Source organism: Lissotriton vulgaris, chromosome 9 (genome assembly GCF_964263255.1).
Source record: "Lissotriton vulgaris chromosome 9, aLisVul1.2, whole genome shotgun sequence".
NCBI lineage: Eukaryota > Metazoa > Chordata > Amphibia > Caudata > Salamandridae > Lissotriton > Lissotriton vulgaris.
The window spans coordinates 935,469,396-935,492,523 of record NC_141697.1 but is presented as its reverse complement, the minus strand read 5'-3'; the positions used below and the strand labels follow the sequence as shown (position 1 = coordinate 935,492,523).

Sequence of the window (23,128 nt, the reverse complement as noted above, 5' to 3'; positions counted from 1 at the left end):
TGTTTCAAGCTTTATTACAAATGTAACAAAAGATGTTAATATTTCACTTCTGTTCTTGGATTATCATCACAATAAAGTTATTTACAAAACTTTAAGCTATTGCCATTATAAATTACAATAACTTTTATTTAAGTATTAATTATTTAAAAAAATTCAAAGCCATTGTTATTTGTAATATCAATACATCTAAGTCACATAAATACAACACATATTGCATTACAAATGCTATAGGTGTCACATTTGCGAAAGTTATAACTATTGGCATTGTAAATGACAAAGCTAATAATTTAGCTATTTTCAAAAACAAAACATAAATACAAAATTTGTCATTTACGATACCAATAGCTCAAACTTTCTTAATGCGAGATCTATTGCATTGCAAATGCTTGTTTGCAGGCATCTGCCCCAACAACGCGGTATCACCTTATGTTCATTAGTACGGACATGCTGCGGTTTGATGGTGCCCATCAGCGTACACAGTACGTCTGCCCTCTCCGGGGTAAAGGATGGCCTCCTTCGGCACCGGTCTAGGCTTCCTGCCACCCACCGTGTGAACCGCTGCAGTTGTCCCGCCAGGTAGCATGCCTCCATCTCTGGGACCGCCAAACCCCCCTCGAATTGCGCCCCTATCAGTGTGGATAGGGCCACCCTCCGTCTGCCCGCTCCCCATATAAAAGCTGTGATACTTGAGTCCAGCTCTCTGAACCAAGCTCCAATATTCACCCTCCTCATAATGACATGCACGTCAGTGTTCTAGGACCAGATATACAAAACCATTTTGCAGTGGTAATCCCATAATTTGCATTGGCCAAAGATTATTTTAAAAGGTACAAAACCTCTTTTGAGAGGTGTAAAAGTCTTGCAGATTTGCAGAAGGGATTTGCAAGACATGATCGATTGCACTAAGAAAGGGAAGTGATAGGGGCATCCTTTCCTATATGAAATTTGCAATGACATACATCAAAGGTTTGAAATGCAGTTGCAGCCGCGAAGCATTGATCAAGTACCAGTATCACCAATGGAAACGGTATCTGATGTGAAAAGAGCAAGCCGTCCCCCAAGAACAACTTCCACTTTGGAAAATGTGTCAGGCAGCCTGAAGGGGACCAGAATGTGGTCGAGGATGGCACTGTCTGGTACCCAGGATGCTTCCCCAAACAGAAAACACTTTTGTAAAGCAGCATCCCCTCCTTTAAAGGAGACAGTCAGATTTTAAAGAAATGTTTTCTGTCTGGGAATACAAATGCAGGAATAGATGTCTGCTATCTCTTACATGCCACCATCCCTGTATCCTCAACCAATCACAAGAGTTTGCAAATTGTTACATATCTGGACATTAAACATATTAGTCAGTAAGTGGGTCGTTTTGCTACTCACTGCAAATGTGCCACTTGTGATGCAGCCATTAGCTACTGGATTCACTTCTCACTTGCTCTGTAAGCAAGGACTGCTGTGTCTTTCTTTCTCTAAATTACAGTCCTTTTGACTATTATACGTACTTTCAACACGTTGCTACACCATATCACACAATTGCCTGAATAATCAGGCTTCATCCAAGTATGTAGCCTGTACTTATATCCTGGGTCATACCACTCGGCCTAAAGGATGAAGGGCTAAGAACCTGCCAGTAGACCACAAGTCTGCAGTCTAATAGCAGACTTTTAAAGGTTCCCAACAAAATACAGGTCACAGTGGTGTCCCCTACTTCAAACCCCTCAAAAACCCTATGCATGGAAATGAACTTTTTATGGTGTTCCCCAAATTATTTTGCTTTGATCATCTTTGCAATGGCTGGAGATTCAATTTGAGTTCAATTACACTTAAGGCCTCGTTTAGATCTTGGCGGACGGGTTACTCTGTCAAAATGGTGGCAGATATCCCGTCCGCCGGAATATAAATCCCATTATGTCCTATGAGATTTATATTTCGGCGGACGGGATATCCGTCGCTGTTGTGATGGAGTAACCCATCTGCCAAGATCTAAATCAGGCCATTGGTCTTTTACAAAGGCAACTACTTTTAGTTCAAGGTTGCCTTACCTGTTACATTGGTAAATCAACTGTATTTGTGCAAAGGTTCTGTGTAGTTGTACAAAGTGCGGATTTAGGGTATAGAAATAAACGAAAATTTGTACTTCATGTTTCTAAAAATGTAACACACTTTTTTTTTAAAAATGCGTGCTTCCTGCAGTTAATTTGTCAAGCATATTCCCAAAATATGAAGCGTGATTAAAAAATGTATTTGGTAACTTTTTTGAGAAAGTGCTTAAAAGCAAAAACATATGCATGAAGCTTGTATGGAAACATAATTGGTCGCGTTATAATATTATTACCTGTAGTGGTTTATCCACTTCAGGAATAATAAATGTATAAGCTTAAGTGAAGAGCTAAACAAAAGGCAGCTACACCTGTGGTTAGAATTCCTATTGCTTACACCCACTCCGACACCCAGATAAGTAGCTGACAGAAGAAAGCGAATGTACTGAGAGGTCAGGATTAGGCGCCTTAGACTCAAGGGGGCCTAATTACTAGAAATTGACAGAGTGCACTGTTACCCCAAAATTGGTAACACAGTATTTACAAGATTGCAGTGCACCCCTGTGTTTCCCCTAGTGCTGGCGCTGAAGAAGCTGCCTACCGCCACGGCAGGCACCCTTGCGCCATGTTGCAAGGGTGCCTGTGCTAGGATGCTTGATTCCGGTCCAGGAAAGACATGGCTTGGCAGTTCTGGCTGGACTGTTCCCATGAGGCACAGGGTCAAGGCTGATTTGCATATGGCCATGTCTGAACTGGGGTGGTGTGGAGTGCAAAAAAACAATGAATTTAGGCCCAGATCTCTGTACTGGGGTGAATGTATGACATTGTTCTGCATTCTGTCCATCAACTGTTGTTTTTGCATTTAACACTAATTACAGCCACCCGGAATTTCTCATGAAATTTCTCAAATTCATAATAGGACCCATTGTTGTGTGCATTTCCGGCTAGTGACTAATGGGCACGTGAGCCAGTGTATATACTTGTGGGGTATTTGTAAATGTGATTGCTGAATGAAACTTACAATCTGATATTTGTGTCCTCTGAAACAATAACAATGGCATTTCAGAGCAAAACGTGTATTTTAAGAAAATGGCAAGCAGATGTCTGGGGAAAATGTTGTTTATTTTTTTTTTTAAAGTGATATTTGAAGACAAATTATTGCATTATTCGAAAATTATAAGTTCATATTTTGGGATATAATTATTGTATTGTCAAATCCGCTCCCGATATAATGTTATGATTCGTGGAAGCTGTTCATCATCACGAGGAAGCAGAACACAAGGTGCGAGCCTAATGCTGCTCATTTTCCTGTTGACAGGTTTTGCGGGCATCTACACAGCATCTCTGCCCCTGAACTGCTGGTCGATGGACAGCAGGAGGGTGGTGTTTAGCACCCCACAGAGGAGCAGGCAGGTACTGTAAGGCCTGTTTCACTTTCATATGTTTCCTTAAAATAAATGTTTTTCTCTGTTATCATAGCTGCAGGAAAAGGACTTTCAAATAATTTCTATGGGATTGCTGACCTTTATTGGATTAGTGTTCTGTGTAAACTAGATGCACATAGACAGGCCTCTCCACAGACCACAGCCTAGGCATTAGCAGAGCAAGCCCCAATTCGATCCGTGATTGTACGCATTAGCTGCGCGTGAAGCACGGATACTCCCCCTAACAGCAGTTTAGGGTTAGGACAGATGTTCACCCATGCACTGCATGGATGGAAGTTGAGATCAAAATGACAGGTGCAGTGAGTGCACTGACTGAGTCTGCAATACAACCTGGCCAAATCCTTGCTGTGACCTGAATGTATCCATTTGGCAGCTCTCGAAGAGATTGGTCACAAGGATTCATACCATCACATCCCAATTCTTTAGGCTGGATTCATTTTACTCATCTTTGTGAGCAGCTGTGAATGCAACGATGGAGGCTTGTAAGGAACAGGGACCCCGGTCTCTGCCTTTTCAAAGTCACAGCACTGCATCCCCAGAACATACAGCAAAAGAAGTTGCAATTAAAAAAACCTGCACTTTTCATAAATGATTCTGGAGCAATCATGCAGCAGTCCCTGCAACCTCGGCCTCATCCTGCTGATGCCCACAGATGTCTTGCGCACTGGAACCAAGCTATACCTGGCCGATGAGCCCTAACTAGGGCAAAACCGGTCCTGGGTGGCTTATGTTCAGGTATAAGGAGGTCCTGGCCTAGTAGTTACGGTTGGACTGTTCTCAATGGCACAGGGGCAAGACTAATTTGAATATGGCTCGGTCCAAATTGAGGTAGCATGGTGTGCAAAATGCCGATGGACTGGAATGCAGCCCAAGTGATTACCAGTGGCTGAGATTAATTCAAGCATTCCATCTATTACCTTTTTGTATACCTAGTATGTCACCCTAAGTGGGGCAGGTGTGCCCAGACATTGGCCCCATGCACACTGTCATTGCAACAAAGCTATACCTGGCTGATGAGCCCTAACTAGGGCGAAACCTGTACTGAGTTGCTTGTATTCTGGCTCATGGAGGACCTGGCCACGTAGTGCAGGCTTGACTATTCCCATTGGAGCAGGGTTAACTGGCTGCATCCAAACTGACGTGGCGGGGTGAGCAAAAAAACGATGGACTGGGATGCAGCCCAAATGATTACCAGCTGCTGAGATTAATTGAAGCATTCCATCCATCACTTTTTTGTATACTTGCGCACCGTAGAGGTTGTTCCCCATGGACAACTTTGACTGTGAAGATGGTGACAAAATGGCAAGGACGGTCAGTAACCTTTCAATCTTCACAACTGCAGCAGCCTCTCACCAGTGATGGCAAAGTTGCCATTGTGAGTTAATTTTTGCAACCACTGCTCAAGCTGTACATGGTCTGTGATGAAGGGAAACTTGCACCGCTGCTGCCTAAGTGTATCTATTTTATGAGGGAGAGATGTGAACACTGCAGATGCTGGAATAAAACTAGTTCTGACGGATAAAAAGATGCTTTGTTCCTTCCAGCATTGTTTCTGTTCTGTGTGTGATGTAACAGAGCACTGGTCCTACTATACGAAATAAAATGTTGTGCTTAAGTCCGATGTCAAAGTACACAGATGCACCCTCATTTACAATTAATGTCTTAACCTTTTTCAGATGTATTTTTTATTTACGGGGCTACTGATTTTAGTACAGTTGTTAAAACATGCAATGTAGCACCTGTGCTAAAATCAGACATACATAATTACTATTCATCAACAGACCTTAATCACTCCCCCTAAAGAGACTGCATCTTTCACATGGCAAGCCTTGTAAGTGACCCAGTCAAATACAAATTGCAAATTAATCACTGTGGAATCTTCATCTCACCTAGCACATCTACTTAGTTCCATTCTGCCTTAATATTCTCATCCCATGCTAATTTACCATGTGTCAGCTTCATCCATCACCACTTCCTTTGCAGTCCAGCCTCCCCAATTTGGATCAATGTTATAAGGTTGTGTTTGCCTCCAGATGTACTCCTTCAAAAAGTATATTTCCTTAATTGTAAGGTCTGAAAGAAAAAGATCATTTATAGTTTGGTCATTGTGTGCCATTTGTGATTTAAGTTCTCTATATCCGTCCTACACCATGTTAGACCTGTCAACCTTAGGATGATCTTCCCCAGAACATTTTACCTCACCTCCTTCATTTTGCTCAACTTATGTTTCTTGGCCTTAGGACTCTGTGCACTTTACCACTGTTTTCCAGTGCTAAAGTGCTTCTGCTCTCTCCTCGAAACATGGTTAAATTGGCTCATACCCAATATTGGCATATACTAAATTTACTTGTGTAAGTCCCTTGTAGAGTGGTATACTATATACCTAAGGCCTGTAACTTAAATGCTATCAGTGGGCCTGCAGCGCTTATTGTGCCACCCACTGAAGTAGCACTTTGAAACATGTCCCAGGCCTGGCCTTGCAGCCTGAATGCAGTTTTAAACTAACTGCAATGTGAACATGACATTAAAACCTCCTTGCCAAGCCTTACATTCTCCTTTTATTACACATAAATCACCCCCAAGGTAGGCCCTAGGCAGCCTATAGGGCTGGGTGCTATTTATTTGAATGGACATGTCATTTTAAGTTTTACACGTACTGGTAGTACCAAAAAACTCCTTCATTTGTTTTTCACTACTGCGAGGCAATAAGCTGTAATTTCCAGTTGGGAGCAAGCAGCTACATCATGTTTGGTGTCTTTGGAATTGTAGTGAAATATCCTATTTAATGGTAAGGTCAGGTTTTTTATCACAATTTTAAAAGTACAGCTTTTAGAAAGTTGGCATTTTTTCGCTGTTAGTCCTTTTGTGCCTGTAGCCTGGCTTGGGTCACATGACTGGGTCTAACATGGCAAACTTAGTGAATTTCTCCCAGACAGTCACTCAATAGATAAATTAGGTGTGCCTGAATGGGCCACCTGCTGGCCGAATGAATAGCCTGTGCTCTGCGTTTTAGTAGGTGGCCTAACACCCACACATTGTCACTACAGCAAGCTTGGAGCCAGAGCAGGGGAGTCATACAATTCCATGCACTATAAAAGCCACTGTCCTAGAAGCTTCTCCCACCTTCCAAAGGAGGGAGGGTATAAAAGAAGGACATCAGACACTGGCTCTTCAGTACACTTCTGAACCTGTGAAAACTCTGCCAGGAAGAAGGAGTGCTGTTCTGCTTGAAAAAACTGCCACTCTGCTTGACTGCTACTCTGAAGGACTGCTGGAATGGAGACCTAACCGCCTTCCATTTATACAGATATTCATTCATCTATTATCCTGCTGGTCTACTACCTTCTGCCTGGGTACAAGGACTGGATCGTCAACTGTCCCAGGACATCCAAAGTGACTCACCAGGGTTAGTTTACTCGCCTCCTGTTTAAATCCATAGGGACACCAAATGCTATCTCCATCTTGAACCTGCACCTGGACCGAGCCTGATTGAGTCCTGACCCTCCAAGTGTTTCCCGGCCAGTCCTGGAATCTTGGAAGTTGTGCGAAAGGAGCCTGGAATAGCCAAAATAAAAAAATGGGGACCTAGAACTCTTTTCGCTAAAAACTGCTCTGAGAACCAGACAGAGACTAGATCCAATTAGCCTGCCTATCTGCCCGAAGTGTATCGCTGGCTGGATTGACTCTGTGGCTTCTGCCGCTACGTTCTTTTCCACAGCAACAAATCCATTTCAGCAATCCTTCACCAAAGGGGTATCCGGCCTCGTGGAACTGTCTTTGGCTACAGCCCTCTGCCTCTCCCACTGAAGATTTTATTTTCATAACAAATTTTATTGGGCTTTACTAAAGAAGCATAGCCATGCTGGGCAAAATATATGTACAGGACAATGAAATGATTGCACCCCTCAACAAAAACAAGAAATAGACACATTCAACCCAACCTGAGCACAATACAACATACAAAATACCCTTCAACAGACTGAGCATTATTCACATGCATTAATCCCCTGACTCGTTGTCCCATACCCTAGGATTTCTTCCTAATTAAGACATCTGGCAGAGCAGACAGGTTCAAAGACAATACTCCTGTAATAGGCCTACCTCTGCCAGATCTTGGGATGTTTTTGGGGGCATCCCCGCACCCGGTACACCGCAACCTCCAGGCTCATAAAGTGTTCCATCCGTTTTTTTCACACTGCAATGGATGCGGGGGGTGGGAAGGGGCTCTGCCTTCCATGCTCTAACTATGTCTTGTTTAGCCAGGATGAAACCCAGAAGCAGAAGTGACCCTTTATATCTGTTCCCCCCTACCCATAAGTAGAATCAACTTTGGGTCCAGTGGGATCGCCCAGGAGAGAACCTCCGTCAAACAGGACATCACACCTCACCAGAACCAGTACAGTGCCATGCAGCTCCACACGGTATGAATGAAAGTACCCTCGTCAACCCTGCAGCAAAGGCAAACTGGGGAACTGATCACGCCCCATGCGCCGTGAAGCAGTATCACATGTAATAAGCTCTGTGCAGGTACTTAAATTGTATCAGTCGGAGGTGGGTAGAAATCGCCGCCTCTTGGGGATGCACTCAGGGCCTTTGTCCAGTCATTCTTGTCTAGTGTGTCAAGGTCAGCTTCCCAAGCCGCTCTAAGGGTGGGCAATGTTGTTGTGTCGCGTTTTAAGCTCCGAGTGAATTTTCCCGATTCATGCCCTTATATAGGTTTCAATTCACATTGCCCTTATATAGGCATAGAAATCAAACCCTTATTTAGGCATAGCCCATGCTACCCAAATACAGGCATGGCTACTTCCACCCGTACCAAACGTCACAACGATTTCTTGGAAAACCAGCTTAAGCAGTTAGGGAACTTTCCCTTGCTTGAATATTGATTTGTCCAAGAACTCAGTTACTTTACGAAGAACAACTATTCCCTAGGGGTTCTTTCCTGACGTTCATAGGCCTGACTTTACGTCAAACTATGGCATTCCTAAACACCTTCAAGGTATTAATATATCTTCACTTGCTCTTGCAAGATACAGTAGTTCGGAGCAGTTCGAAGACCTACTTGCCCGACGCAGCTCTCTACAGCAGGTGCAGAAGGAAGCCGACTCTCCAGCTGACGCATTGAACAGGAAGCTGCCTTTCTCCTGCCCAGAATCCAGCTCCAGTGTTTCCGGCTCCCCTTGCGGGGTGTTAGGAAATCGAGTCCCGAGACAGAGATACCAGACCTCCTTCATTCTAACCAAGGTATGGAGCTGATTAGAACCTAGAGAAACCTTTGGTAGATTATTATAATTTTTTTTTTTCCTCATTTGCCGTCTCGCCACCCATATCTTCTAACTTAGTCCACCACTGGGCTTTTTATCTCATAGGCTGGTTAGAGTAGCGAGGCATAAACTCCACCTATTTTGCGTCTGGCCATTCATCAAGCGATCTTTCTTGGCCGTCTGACTCACCAAGTGTGTCTTCCTCTTACTCTGTTTCCGACCTGGAATCCCATAAATAAATACCAGCGAGATAGGCGCGGGCTTAATCATCGGAAAATCATACCAAATAATATTATTCAACCAAAACATGCAAGGAAGGGTACCCAAAATCCTCGATTTCTCTTGGTGTGATCTGAAGTGTCAAGCTTAGCCATATACCTCATGGCAAAACTCCAGTCCATTAAATTAGGTCTAGATGGTGAGACCCATAACTTACATATCTCTCTACGAGCTAGCAACATGGCAGAAAAGGTAAGTCTTACATTATCATTCATGCTTTTGTTTTCTAAATCATATCTCCCCGTTATTATTAATTCGGGGCTTACCTCCATCCGCAGATTCAGAGTTTTAGATAAACAGTTACTTACATTCAGCCAGAATTGTCTTATATTTGGACAAAAGACGAACATGTGTAGATCATCCACATTTGGGGTCTTGCATTTCGGACACCCCACAACTCCGCCAATTTTGAATTTGGATAATCTACGAGGGGACCGATATGCCCTATGGATAGTAAACAAAAGATTTTGCCTTAAATTTGCGGGTTTAACAATACTGTAAAGCATAGACATGGTTACTTGCCATTGGTTCTCTGTCGCGATCTTCGGCAAGCATTCCATTCACAGAGCCTCCGGAAGCATAAATGGTCCATCTTCCATTTCCAGTATCATCCAGTACCATGTGGCCACTTCCTTCTTAAAGGTCCCTATCCCCAGCTTCAACTCAAAATCGATCTGGGTCCCAATTACATTTTCTGAATCATTTGCCCAACTCTGAATCTGTAAATACTTATAACTCGAGAAGACCTGACCCCACAGTTGCTGGCAAAGGCCCCAAGGCAGCAGTTTACCATCCTGGAACAAATCTTTCCATCTCTGCAAAGCATCCTCTTTTTTCAACTGAAAGGCCAGAACATCTTTTATCCAAAGTGGAGCTCCAGGAGAGTCCAATATTGGGGTCATATAACTAAAATAAGGCAATTTCAATATTCTTCTTATTTTGTACCATACCTCCGCCAGGTCCCGTAAAAACCTTAAGTTTCACATTTTTGAAAAATTTAGGATCTGCAAACTTATATAAAAAACCAAAATCATCATATCCGCAACTTTTCAGCAGCACACCAAATATTTCTTCTATCGTTGATTTAGTTAGGGCACCGAGCAGCATCCTACAATTCTTTAAACAAAAAGCCCATGCATAAATTTGTAAATCTGGAGCAGCCAGACCACCTTTGTTTATTCTCCTCCTTAACTTTTTCCACGATAGCCGTGAACCTTTTGATGCCCAAATAAATGATACTATCTCGCTCTGTAATTTGGCCAACCATTCTTTTCTAAAACCGAGTCGGATAGTCTCAAACAAAAATGTGACGTTTGGCACAATCACCATCTTCACAAGATTAGTCCGACCATATAATGACAGGGGAAGATTCATCCATCCTTTTAAAATGGCCATGACTTCTTTCTTAGTCTTGAGAAAGTTAGTTTTAGCAAGATCTTCAATATTTTGAGTTATCCTGACCCCCAGATACCTCATTTCTGATTTACTAATTACCCCTTCCGTATTTAAATTCCAAGCCATTATCTCAGTTTTATCCTGATTTATCTGATAGCCTGAAACGTTTCCAAATTTCTTCGTTATTTTCACCAAATTTTCCAAAGAATGATGCAAATTAGAAGAATAAATAATAATGTCATCTGCATATAAACCCAGTTTTTTTGACCAATCACCAACTATAAAAGGGGGTATCTCTTCTGAGGCTCTGATTATGCAAGCCAATGGCTCTATGTATAAATTGAAGAGCAAGGGTGATAAAGGACACCCTTGTCTAGTACCACGCATTACTTTAATGGGGTGAGTGAGAATTCCATTGACTAATACGCGTGATATCGGAGAGCAGTACAGAGGGAAGAGAGAATGAGTAAAGTTCTTTCCTAAGTTGAGATATTGCAAGAGTGTTTTTTAAATAAGTAAAGTTGACACGATCAAAAGCCTTGGCGGCGTCTAAAGCTATCACCGCCAAGGGATACTCATGTCTGGAAGCCATATCTATTATTCCAATCAAAGTAAAAGTTAGTTCTTTGAGATATCTCCCCTTAACAAAACCTTTTTGATCCTCATGGATCAGTTTATGAATGACCTTACTAAGTCTGTCGGCTAAAAATGTTGAAAAAAACTTATAATCACAGTTCAAAAGTGATATAGGTCTATATGCATCTAAGCTGCTAGGTGATTTTCCTGGTTTAAGTATTAGGGAGATTGTTGCCTCATTCCAAGAGCTAGGTATAGTTACCTCCCCTCTAAAAACTTGGTTAAACAATTGACACAGTGTGGGAGCAATTGAATCCACTAAGACTTTATATACTTCAGCCGGGAGGCCATCCGGGCCGGGTGCTTTCCCTCTTTTACTATCTTTAATCACTTTAACCACTTCATCTTGCGAAATTTCCCCGTTTAGTGCTCCCATCCAATCATCGGAGAGAGGTTTCAAGAGATGTAGCCAGTTTTCCATTTCAGTTTTTCTTGGACAAAGATCTTCTGAGTAAACATTTACAAAGTAACCATGAAAAGGTTCTGCAATTCTTTTGCTAGCTGTTATAATTTCTCCTGAATCCATCTTTTTAATTTCTTTTATTTGATTACGTATTAGATCTTTTTTTTGCTTTCCACGCTAGCAGTTTGCCACACACTTCTCCATATGAGAAGTGAGCCAGCTGGCTAGCTTCCCATCTTTCTTTAACTCTTTATGAGAGTACTGCTGTAAGTTCTATTTTTAAATCCAGGAGCTTATTTTTGACTTCCTCTTCAGTTACATTTCCTCCTAATCTAATTCCACTACCTTCCCAAACTCGTATTTCTTTCTCCAACTCTGAAATCTTGCTATAATATAGTCACCTCTTTTTAGCACCCTGAGCTCCCAATCTCCCTCTCAAGAATGCCTTACATGTATCCCATACTATATCTTCTTTAGCTGATCCTTCATTTATATCCAGAAAAACGTGTAACTCAACCTTTAGGGTTTCTAAATAGTCTTCATAAATAAAATGGTATGGTCCAGCCTCCAGATTGAACTCAAATCGTTTGTTCCTAATTCCAAATTTAACCCAACAGCTGAGTAGTCTGACATATGCGCTCCTAAGTGTATCACTTTCGTAACCCGATCTTTCAACCTAATATCTACAAAAAAAAAATCTATTCGTGAACTGTGATTATATTTTTTATTATGAAACGTAAATCCTGACTGCTGGCCTGCTTTCAATCTCCAAATGTCACATAACCCTTGCTGTGCCATAATCGACCTTAACCTAGACGACATTTTACCATTTACCACAGCCCTGCTATTTCCTGTCCTATCTAATTTACAGTCTAAAACTGTATTGAAATCTCCGGCCATAATTATTTTTCCTGAAAAATCTAATAATTCTGTTGCTAGGTTTTCCAAAATCGTTGGGTCATCGACATTCGGTCCATAATACCCAACTACTACCAATACTTCCCCTGCCACTCTTATCTTAACAATCGCCCATATACCTCTTTTATCTGCTAACTTGTCTTCCATAACAATATCAACCCCTTTCCTAATCAAAATTGCCACCCCTTTCGTTACTATCTCTTGGGGTGTAAGAACAACGCTAGCAATCCATTTCTGAGCTGAAAAAATCCCCTTACTTTCTTTTTCAGTTAAATGGGTCTCTTGTAAGATAATCACATGAGCAAGGGAGTCTTCTAGATATTTCAATATCAATTGTCTCCTATATTTTACCCGTAAACCATTAACATTCCATGTGAGGAACCTTAGCTCCTTAGTCTTAACCCCACTCATAAAAGCTAGCCCACAGTTCCCTTTTTTTTGGTGGCGAAGATGCTCCTGAAGATTTTTTTTCTTTTTTGCTCCCACTTCCCTCCCCGCCCCCCCCCATTACCTCCCCCCTGCCCCTACCCCTACCCTAAAGCCCCCCTGTTCCTCCCCCCCCTTCTCCCTCCCTGGAAATCCCAACCAAAACTCCCATGGCCTAGGCCAGTGGATGCCGCAGTAGCGGTGCCTCTACTTTCCTGTAGCACTAATTCATTGTTTTTTATGGGTGTTAAACAGTAATCTGACCTTTTTAATACTATTCTTCTTGACATTGATCCAAAAAGGCATCTACCTCTTCAACTGCACGAAACGTGTACATTTTATTTTGCCACATTACTTTTAGAAAAGCAGGGAATTTCAATTGAACAGTTGCCCCCATTGCTCTAAGTGGCGCCATTCGCTTTCCTAAATCCTAGTGTCTACTTGCTGTGGCTGGTGATAAATCTGACCTAATGTCTACTGCAATTCCATCCACAATTATATTCTTTTTCTTGAGGGCTGCTGTCAGAATCTTCTCTTTTAAGTTGTACGTTAAGAAATTAATTAATATTTTTCTTGGTTTAGAGCGATTTGGATTCAACCGGAAGGGGTCTCGCTGAACTCTCTGAATGTCACGTAGCAACGTTTCTTCTGTCTCTTCTAACTGTAGCTCCGTTTTTTACAATTGGACTACATAACTTTTTATGTCTGACCCCTCCTTTCCTTCTAGTAATTTTAAGATCTTCAAATTATTACGCCTTTGCATATTTTCCAATCTCTCAACTCTCTCGTCAGTCTCTCGTTCTGTAAATTTTATAATCTCGATTTCTTTACGATTATCCAAAATTCTCCCCTGCATCACTTTCATCTCTGTCTCAATCACTTCTTTATGAGTACTTAATTTATCAAGTTTGTCCTCTAGTAGACTGCATGTAGCACTTATACGCTCCTGATTTCTTTTTGAAGCTTCAAAACCCATATGGATATCTCTTTCCAACTTTCTTAGCAGCGCCAGTACCGACATATCTGATGTGTCTGAGCTATTCTGCTGAAGGGCTATCTGCATCTTCTCCAATTCTTCCTGAGGTATCAATGCTTTCCCTGTGATTATATTGTCTATTGTCACTAGGGGTATCGCTTTATCCACTTTCCCTACCTCTGTCCCTCTTTCCATCACTTCTTCACCTATTCCTCCTATTGCTCCTGCTAGTCGGTCAACTGCTAGTGGTATATTCAGCTGTTGAGAGATCTCTGCGTCAGTCATTTCTGTGGTCACTAGCATAACTTCTCCCTCCTCTGCTTCCATCTCAATTGCCAAAGCCTGGAAGGGATTTGGGGTTAACTGCGCAGACCAATCCTGCTCCTCTATGCCTCCGAGCAGAGGCTGCACTATCTCTCCACCCTTAACAGAGACAGGGATGATGTTCTGAACTGGCAGTGCAGGGTGTGGTTTCAAAACCAATACCTTGGGAACTGACTTAAAATATGAATTAAGCGATGGGGTCGTAACTAACTTATGTTCAGCCCCTTTTGCTTTCCTTTTTTCGTATCTTTTTTTAAGGAACACTCTCCTAACTTAGTGGTTTTGGGCTCTTTGATGGAGCACTTTTTGAAACTTTTTTGTGATAATTTAGGCTTACCCAGAACAGGTTCGTTATTGTCAGACTTAGTACTCCTTAATAGGTACCTGGGACGCCCCAACACCAATTTTTTAGTATTTACCCCACTCCTTAATTGCTCCGAGTCAGTATCCGCTGGGAACAATATTGTGTAGCCTCCAACAAACCCTCGGTGCCTTTCACCTCCAAGGACACGGACTTTGCCAAAGATTCTTCTCCTCTCCCCCGACCTCCGCTAGTTTGTGTTCCAATCCTGGCTATCATTTGGCGTCCTCTGCCGATTTCCTGAGCCGCTCTTCCCCAGCTCCCGCTCCGCGGTCCCGCTGGCAGACGCGACTCCGCCTCCTGCTAGTCGGTCAACTGCTAGTGGTATATTCAGCTGTTGAGAGATCTCTGCGTCAGTCATTTCTGTGGTCACTAGCATAACTTCTCCCTCCTCTGCTTCCATCTCAATTGCCAAAGCCTGGAAGGGATTTGGGGTTAACTGCGCAGACCAATCCTGCTCCTCTATGCCTCCGAGCAGAGGCTGCACTATCTCTCCACCCTTAACAGAGACAGGGATGATGTTCTGAACTGGCAGTGCAGGGTGTGGTTTCAAAACCAATACCTTGGGAACTGACTTAAAATATGAATTAAGCGATGGGGTCGTAACTAACTTATGTTCAGCCCCTTTTGCTTTCCTTTTTTCGTATCTTTTTTTAAGGAACACTCTCCTAACTTAGTGGTTTTGGGCTCTTTGATGGAGCACTTTTTGAAACTTTTTTGTGATAATTTAGGCTTACCCAGAACAGGTTCGTTATTGTCAGACTTAGTACTCCTTAATAGGTACCTGGGACGCCCCAACACCAATTTTTTAGTATTTACCCCACTCCTTAATTGCTCCGAGTCAGTATCCGCTGGGAACAATATTGTGTAGCCTCCAACAAACCCTCGGTGCCTTTCACCTCCAAGGACACGGACTTTGCCAAAGATTCTTCTCCTCTCCCCCGACCTCCGCTAGTTTGTGTTCCAATCCTGGCTATCATTTGGCGTCCTCTGCCGATTTCCTGAGCCGCTCTTCCCCAGCTCCCGCTCCGCGGTCCCGCTGGCAGACGCGACTCCGCCTCCTCACTCTCCGCCCTCAGCTGCACGGAGGTCTCCGCCATACGCTGTGAAACGCCAATCCTTTGGTAGATTCTTGGCAAAAACTAAACCTATGCTACACAATACTTACTTCTTCCCGCGTACTATACTTAGGTTAGGTACATTGGGGTAGGTGTATTTTAGAAGCACCAGTTGAGTATTTTAGTCAATATTATTTATGTATGTATTTTTATATGGCTTAGAAACCATACAATGCTCCTACAGTATTATTTTAGATTACTGTTTATGCTGTATGCATTATACTTTGCAGTCTGCATAACGATTGTAGCAGTTCACTTCTCTTGCATGAGAAAGAAGACTAAACCCTTTTTATTGAAAACACCTGTCTCACTATTTCTCTGCAACTCTGTAGAAACGAAGTATGCACGATTGACTGAGTGAAATACTTATCTATTGTTTCCACAACTCTGAGAGATATATTCTTATTCTTGGGAAACAAAGTTGTCATGTTTATGAAGTTGTCAGAAACGAATCCCTTCTTGTGCATTCGAGAAAGTTTCTAGTAACCTCTGAGTTAGCTTGCACACACACAATTAGGTTTAGTATATTCGATAGAGACCTAGTTGACCTCAGTCCTATGTCTAATCTATAGGATATATTATTCTAATGCGCAGAGCCTATTGGGAATATAGGAACTACACTACAATGTGTTTGAACTATTTGGACAAGAGATTAGTACATTTGCACTAGTTTGTGAGAACCCAGGTCGCTCAGAAGGAGCTTACCATCCACTGGGTTAAATTCTGAAAAATCCATGAGATTCTTAATGTAGGGGGTAAGGACATGACGAAATTGCAAGTACCGGTGGAATTGGCTGCGGCGTAAGTGGTATTCGTGGATCTCCTGATATGATTTAAAATCTATGCACTGGGTAGAGATCTAGATAGTGTTCCACTTCTAGAAGCCTCCAGCTGGGCCACCTGTCGCAGCACTTTGCCCTGCCACAATGGGATCCATGCCGTTAACTTCCCCCACCATCTCATCTGCCGCAGGGAATGCTTTCACACATTTAGGACCACATGTGTTCCAAGGGAGAGAGACTTAACCCCCATTCCATTCAAACAGATATTCAGCGGGGATATAGCAGCCATCACCCACCTCTCAACCGCATATGCTGGGCTGCTATGGTGGTCATACTACCAATCGTTTATATTCAGTAGATGAGAAGCGGAGTAGTGTGAGTATACATAAGCCATGACGATACCCCCAGAGAACGGGGGTTGGAAACAAGTTCTGAGGGCAATGCGGGCAGCCCCTTCTCCCCACAGGAACCTGCTGAGAACAGTGTTAACCTGCTTGAACCACAACTGGGGAATGTGGTAGTGATAGTTCTCCTTTGGAGATTTTTGACTTCCATTTTTAGAGACTAAGGGGCAGATTTACAAGCCCCTTGCGCCACTTTTACGTCATTTTTCCCATGTTAGAAGTGACGCAAAAGTGGCTCAAGGGGCTTGTAAATGTGCCCCTAAGTTCGAAGGTAGAAATCTTCACAGCTGCTTTGATCCAAGGCTATTTAATGACAATGCTATCTCCTCGGGCTCCTCCTGCAGCTTTGCCCCCCTGAACTTCACTTTCTCAGAACATTCAAAAAAAAAATCTAAGTCCAAATGTAAGAGGTTACTGGGCCCAATCCACTTCTTGTATCTGAACTGTGCTACATCGCTGCCAGCCATATTTTTCAACTTTGACACAGTTTTGTGTGATAAGATGTCTGAGGTTGGCGCTTTGATCTTTTAGGTCTTCATTTCACTAAAAACTTAAACAATTCATAACTCCGGTTCTACTGATTGGATTTTTGTGTCAAATAATTTAATAAAATTTACTCATGTTTTTAGCTGGTTTGGAATTTTTCTTTTTTAGTGTTTTCACTTTTTTACTGTTTGAGTAATGCATCTAAGTTAATCCTGACTGCTTTTTGTGTCAAGCTATCCAGGGTTAAGCACAGGTTAATTTAGGGACATTTTCTGGTTCACCCTGCCGGGTATTGTGGTTGTCCATTGATTAGGGTTGACACACCAGTCACCCAACAACCCAATTTCTCACACACTACATGCATTCTGATGTACGAAGATTGTATCATAGTCACTGCATTGCCCTAACTACTACAAGACAAAGTAGGTATATGTAAGTATATTAGAAGTGTACAATCCTTAATAGGTTTATATAGATGATGTGAAGATAATAATAATATACTTACTGTGACAATGTAATGGTAGGTGATGTACTTGATTTGGCATATTGTAATGTGGCTATGTACCGTCCAAGGGAGCTATTTTCAGCCACTGTTCAAGCCACTCTTTGTTCGGAGACAATGTGTAACCCACTTACCCTTTATTTCAGGTGATCTTGGTTGTGGACACAGACTTGAGTGCTGTTGGATCCATCACCCCAGGTAGGAAGTTTGTCTCAATGACAGTTCATTGTATAGACAACTGCAGCAAGAGAGAAATGTAACAGCCCTAATGGCATAGACTTTTTCCACCCTACATAATCTCCTCTGAAGTTAAGAGAACTACCAAAGTATAAAGAAAAACGAACTAAAAGTAAATTTAAGGAGCAATAACAGGATTAGGACATTTTTTATTCTCTTGAAAAACAATCTAAAAATTGATAATATCTGTAGGTTTAATCAATATATATCTTTAGGTTTATTAATCAGTGAGAGAGAGAGAGAGAAAACTTTGTTTATTTAGACCATAGACCACAGTACAAAACACAATCGGGATCCAGATAGTGTAGACAATATAAATTCTATAACAAAATAAATAATTAAAACACTATACAAGTTAAAAGAAGGTTGCACCCTCGGAAGCATACAATTCATAAAACACAATTTACAAAGGTCTCTAAATTCCTAAAGAAAATTCACGTTTTTGGGAGAGCCCTAAAAACAAGATCCATGCCCCTCCTTCAGTTTCTCCCTTACAAATTCGTATGTGGCCTTCAGGAATTTTCCCAATCCTATTGAGTTTTCTAACAACGGCACATCTGCATGTAAACAAACCGCTCGGGCACGCAAATTTATCTTATGTGATAAAAATATTGGGCGTAAAACAATTTCCGTATGGCAAGGACAAATGTGCAATCAAGCAATATGTGCAAAATGTCATTTCTTAGTCCTAGCCCACAATTACCATCTAAGCCAATCAATGCAGCCTTTATTTTTCCTTCTATCTTCCAAGGGTTAATCCCAACTCGGGTCATTAAGACTTCATGTTGTAAACCTTGGTTGGGCAAAATATCCAAGTACAGAAACCAAGCTTCTTTTGCCCATGAGCTTTTTAACCACTGGAACGATTTTTTCCCTGACATATAATCAAGGTCCTGTGACCTTGAATAAGTCTGCCCTTGTTCCATAAGCGTTCTCTTTGTAAAATCGACCACCAAGGAGTGCTGGGAGAGTCTCACGTTAAGGCGCCCAGCTACTTTCTGGAGGATTCTTCTCACATCCTTTGCCAAACTAAGGCTACTTGTTTGAATCTCCTCTCTGCACCATTGTGAGACCTTCTGTACATCTCCTGGGTCCCGACGCTTCCAAAATCTTAATAGGGCCATTTGGGACTGCACACTCCATGATATTAACCCTAGCCCCATTCTGATTGCTTGGATCATTGTGCAGCTAGATAAAGACATTAATATTTTTAAAATGTTTCCTTCTTCCTGATCCCACCCATATTTACCACTCAGGTAAAGAACCTCAGCCCCGTACAGTACTTGCGGGGGGATCATTGCTTCAAATGCCTTTAACATGGGTCTGTGTGACATATATCCTTATTCTTTATTATATTTTTTTAGCCCACATACGGACGAAAAAGCTTTTGCTTTTTGAGCTTTCAGGTGAATGCGCCATTTTAGCGCACTATCGAACCAGAGGCCTAAGTATCTGTATTCCTAACTGCCTCCAATTTGTCTTGGCCTATAAACCAATTACAATTCTTTTGGCTCTTCCCGAAACATTAAACCTTTATTTTTTCCATATTTACGGTCAGAAATGTTCTATCACAATATTGTTTAAAAACATTTAATTTCCTTTGGAGTCCTATTTCTGTTTGATCAGGGATCACTAAATCATCAGCGTATAGGAGACAGGGCACTTTGTGACCACTCATTCTTGGACTTGCGCTTTTTTCAACTTCTAATACTGCAGGGAGATCTGCTAAGAAAATTGAACATAACAGGTGTGCCAAGACGCACCCCTGTCTGAGGCCATTCCCTACAGTTATCTTATGAGTCAATGACCCCTGCATGTCTCCAATAACCTGGGCCCAGTTTTCTCTATGTAACTCTTTTAAGATCATCAATAAACCTTCCAGGGTTCCATATTTTATCATGTCTTCCCAGAGTCTATTACGGTCCACAGAGTCAAAGGCTGCCCGAAAATCGACAAAGCAACAATGCAACTTCCATTTTGCTCTATCGACTCTGGGCCAGGGCCCATAGGGCAAAGCAGTGATCTATTGTGGAGTGGCCTTCTTTAAATCCACCTTGTTCAACTGGGATGATTGATCCCTCTTCTGCCCAAGTTTTTAACCTACCTAATATTATTTTAGCGAAAATCTTTTCCCCAATATCAAGTAGGTTAATTAGTCTATAATTCCTGGGTGAGTAAATATCCACTTTCTTATGGATCGGCCGTATTATTGCACCCTTCCAGTTAATCGAAGTCATCCCTGTTTCTAGGATTACTGAGAACATTTGGGAGAAAAATTCAGCCCACCATGATGGCCGTGATTTTATTATTAAGGCTGGCAAGTTATCTGGACCAGCAGCTCTTGTTAAGTTTAGGGTCTTTATCGTAGTAAGAACATTTTCTACTGAAAAGTCTGGTTTTAGATCATCTACCAGGCCACTTCAGTCCCCTAATACTTCCTCTTCAATTTCTCTCCCTGGAGAATACAATTCTTTCAAATAATCCTCCCAGGCACCCTCTTCTATCACAAAATTCATTGAGACAGCTGCGGGCTTTATTGCTGATTGCACTAGCTTCCAGAACAGTCGTATATTCTTGGATTCAATAGCCTCCAGCAGTTTCCCCCAACAGGTTTCCTTATGGGCTCTTTTGGTACTATAAAGGTGCGTGGTATATTCTTTCTTTAATTTGACAAGATTTTTTGCCCTAGTCTTATCAAATTCTTTACACAAGCTGCGCACTTCTCTCCTTAATTCTCTTTTTTTATTTAAAAAGTCTATGTTAAACCAGTTTCCTTGCCTAACCTGTGTATTTTGTTTACTCTTAGTGGCCTTTGCATCTGTTCTAAGTTCAACCTTAATACTTTGTACCACTTGATTTATTTTTTCAATGTACCAGGACAGGTTTAATCCACTCACACATCCTAGATCGACGTTTTGTTGGAGCCTGGTTAACCTTTCTATATATTTTTCGGTTAACCGTGTTGATATGCGCCTTGGGTAATCCATCTGTTGTAAAATTACTTTCTCACAGATAATCTGATGGAAATATACCAGCTCCAATTCTAGAAAATTGTGATCACTGCCTTCTATATGATTAACCCTGAAGCCCTTTATTAAGTTAAAGTTCCATACTGGCATAAAAACATAATCTATGGGGCAATTTTGTGTCCCTTGTTTAAAAGTTTTCTTTGCCGGGCAGTCTTGGGGTAACCTACTGTTCAAACAAAAGAGGCTTTTTGTCGCTAGGTAATTTCCCAATCTTGCATCATGCATTGAACAAAGGCTTTCAGGAAACTTTGCTTGATTTATATATCATAGGACTCCAAAATTTCCAAATAAAAGAAATCTAACTGCTTTAGTTTGAGTTTATGATTAAAATCTCCTACCAAGAAAATCAAATCTGCCAAATGCTTTCTCAGCATCTAAAAACATTGCCGCCATCAGATCCCCTGTGACCTCCATGGTGTCAAATAAAGTAATGAGCTTCCGAGTGTGATGCGTAGTTCCCCGCCCTGGTATAAAGCCATGCTGATTACTGGTGACTAATGTGCCTATAACACTTGCGAATCTTATTGCCAGTGCCTTTGAATATATCTTAGTGTCAGCATTCATCAAGGTTATAGGCCTATAGGATCCGGGCTCATTAGGTGGCTTCCCCTTTTTTAGTATGATGACAATTTCTGCACCAGACCAAGAGCCTGGCACCGATACCCCAACCTGTGCTTGTTGCATTATGTCTACCGCATCCTTCCCCAGCTCGTTCCAAAAAATCTTAAAAAATTCTAACGGTATTTGGTCTGGCCCCGCTGCCTTTCCGGATGGGAGGCTCATTAGTGCAACCTTTATTTCTTCTGGATTTAAGGGGGTATCCAATCTATGCCGTTCCTGGTCTTCTAACGTCATCATTGGAATACCCTGAAGATACTCCTCTATCTCCCCTGGATCCTTTTCTTGCCCCTCGTCATATAGTTCTGTATAAAATTGTCTGAAGACATCCCTTACCCTCTGTATATCCGTAACTAAATTACCTAAATTGTCTTTGATCTCCGTTACCTCTCCTATAGCAGCCTTTTGCCTTGCCCGCACCGCTAAAGTTCGCCCCACTGTTTCGCTAACCTCATGGCATTTTTCTCTATTCACCATATATATTTTCGCCGCTCTAATTGCGTTATCCGCTTCTGCGTCCATTCTTAACTTTACTAATTTATTAAGTGCCTGCTCAACTGGTCTACCATTGATGGCACATTCACTCAGTTCCCCTTCTGCTTCAAGTATCTCTCTTTTTAATATCAGATTCCTCTCCTGTTCTTGCTTACGTTTATTTGCATTGTAACTCAGAGTCTCCCCCCGCACCCCTGCCTTAAAGCTATCCCAAACCATACCTGCTGCTGCACTACCTCTATTTATAGCAAGAAATCCCTCGATCCACTGTGACATATGTTGAATATAGTTATCATCTTCCAAGAGGCTTCTCTGGAAAGTCCATGCCCTCATCCCACCATTATTTACTGACAAAGATAGACTTAACACTAAGGGGTTTTGATCAGATAATAAGCATGGTAGTCTCTCAATCTGAGACATAGACAAGCAAGTACTGGAGACCAAAAGCATTTGATCGGGTCTCCTGGGACTATCTATGGTGTGTTTTAACTAGGGTAGGGTTTGGTGGGAAATTTGTTAAAGCAATAAGAGCATTATACAGGGACCCGGTAGCATCTGTTAGGGTAAACGCGGGTTTAACTAGGCCAGTCCAAATTAAGAGGGGAACAAGGCAGGGGTGCCCGTGCTCCCCCCCCCTGTTTGCTATTTATTTGGATCCTTTGATACGTAGGATGGCAATGAACGTTAATATTGCGCCACTAATAACGCATGGGAGGGAGTCTAAGATACTGGCATACGCCGATGATGTGGCAGTTCTTACATCAAACCCCACGGAGGCTATTATACATGTGGAATTGGAGGCTAAAAATGTTGGTAAGGTGTCTGGCTACTCCCTAAACACCACTAAAACACAGATCGTGATGAATAAAAGTACAGTATGCCAGGATCAAAGGGTGGTACAGACAGGTACATATCTTGGTATCATAATTACCTCAGAGTTGGAGAAAGTTGTGGAATTAAATATAATACCGATCATAGCTAAAGTTAGAAGGGA

General features: G+C 41.9%; 1 protein-coding gene across 2 annotated transcripts in view; it reads left to right on the top strand.

Annotated features, from left to right (window-relative positions):
- LOC147692561 (acylamino-acid-releasing enzyme-like) overlaps positions 1 to 23,128 on the top strand; it is a 520,252-nt gene that overhangs the window by 325,660 nt on the left and 171,464 nt on the right. For both annotated transcript variants that reach the window (XM_086938779.1, XM_086938780.1), the window contains exons 12-13: positions 3,355 to 3,449; positions 17,902 to 17,953. In XM_086938779.1, coding sequence (XP_086794905.1) covers positions 3,355 to 3,449; positions 17,902 to 17,953 — 147 coding nt within the window. The remainder of the gene's footprint in view (positions 1 to 3,354; positions 3,450 to 17,901; positions 17,954 to 23,128) is intronic.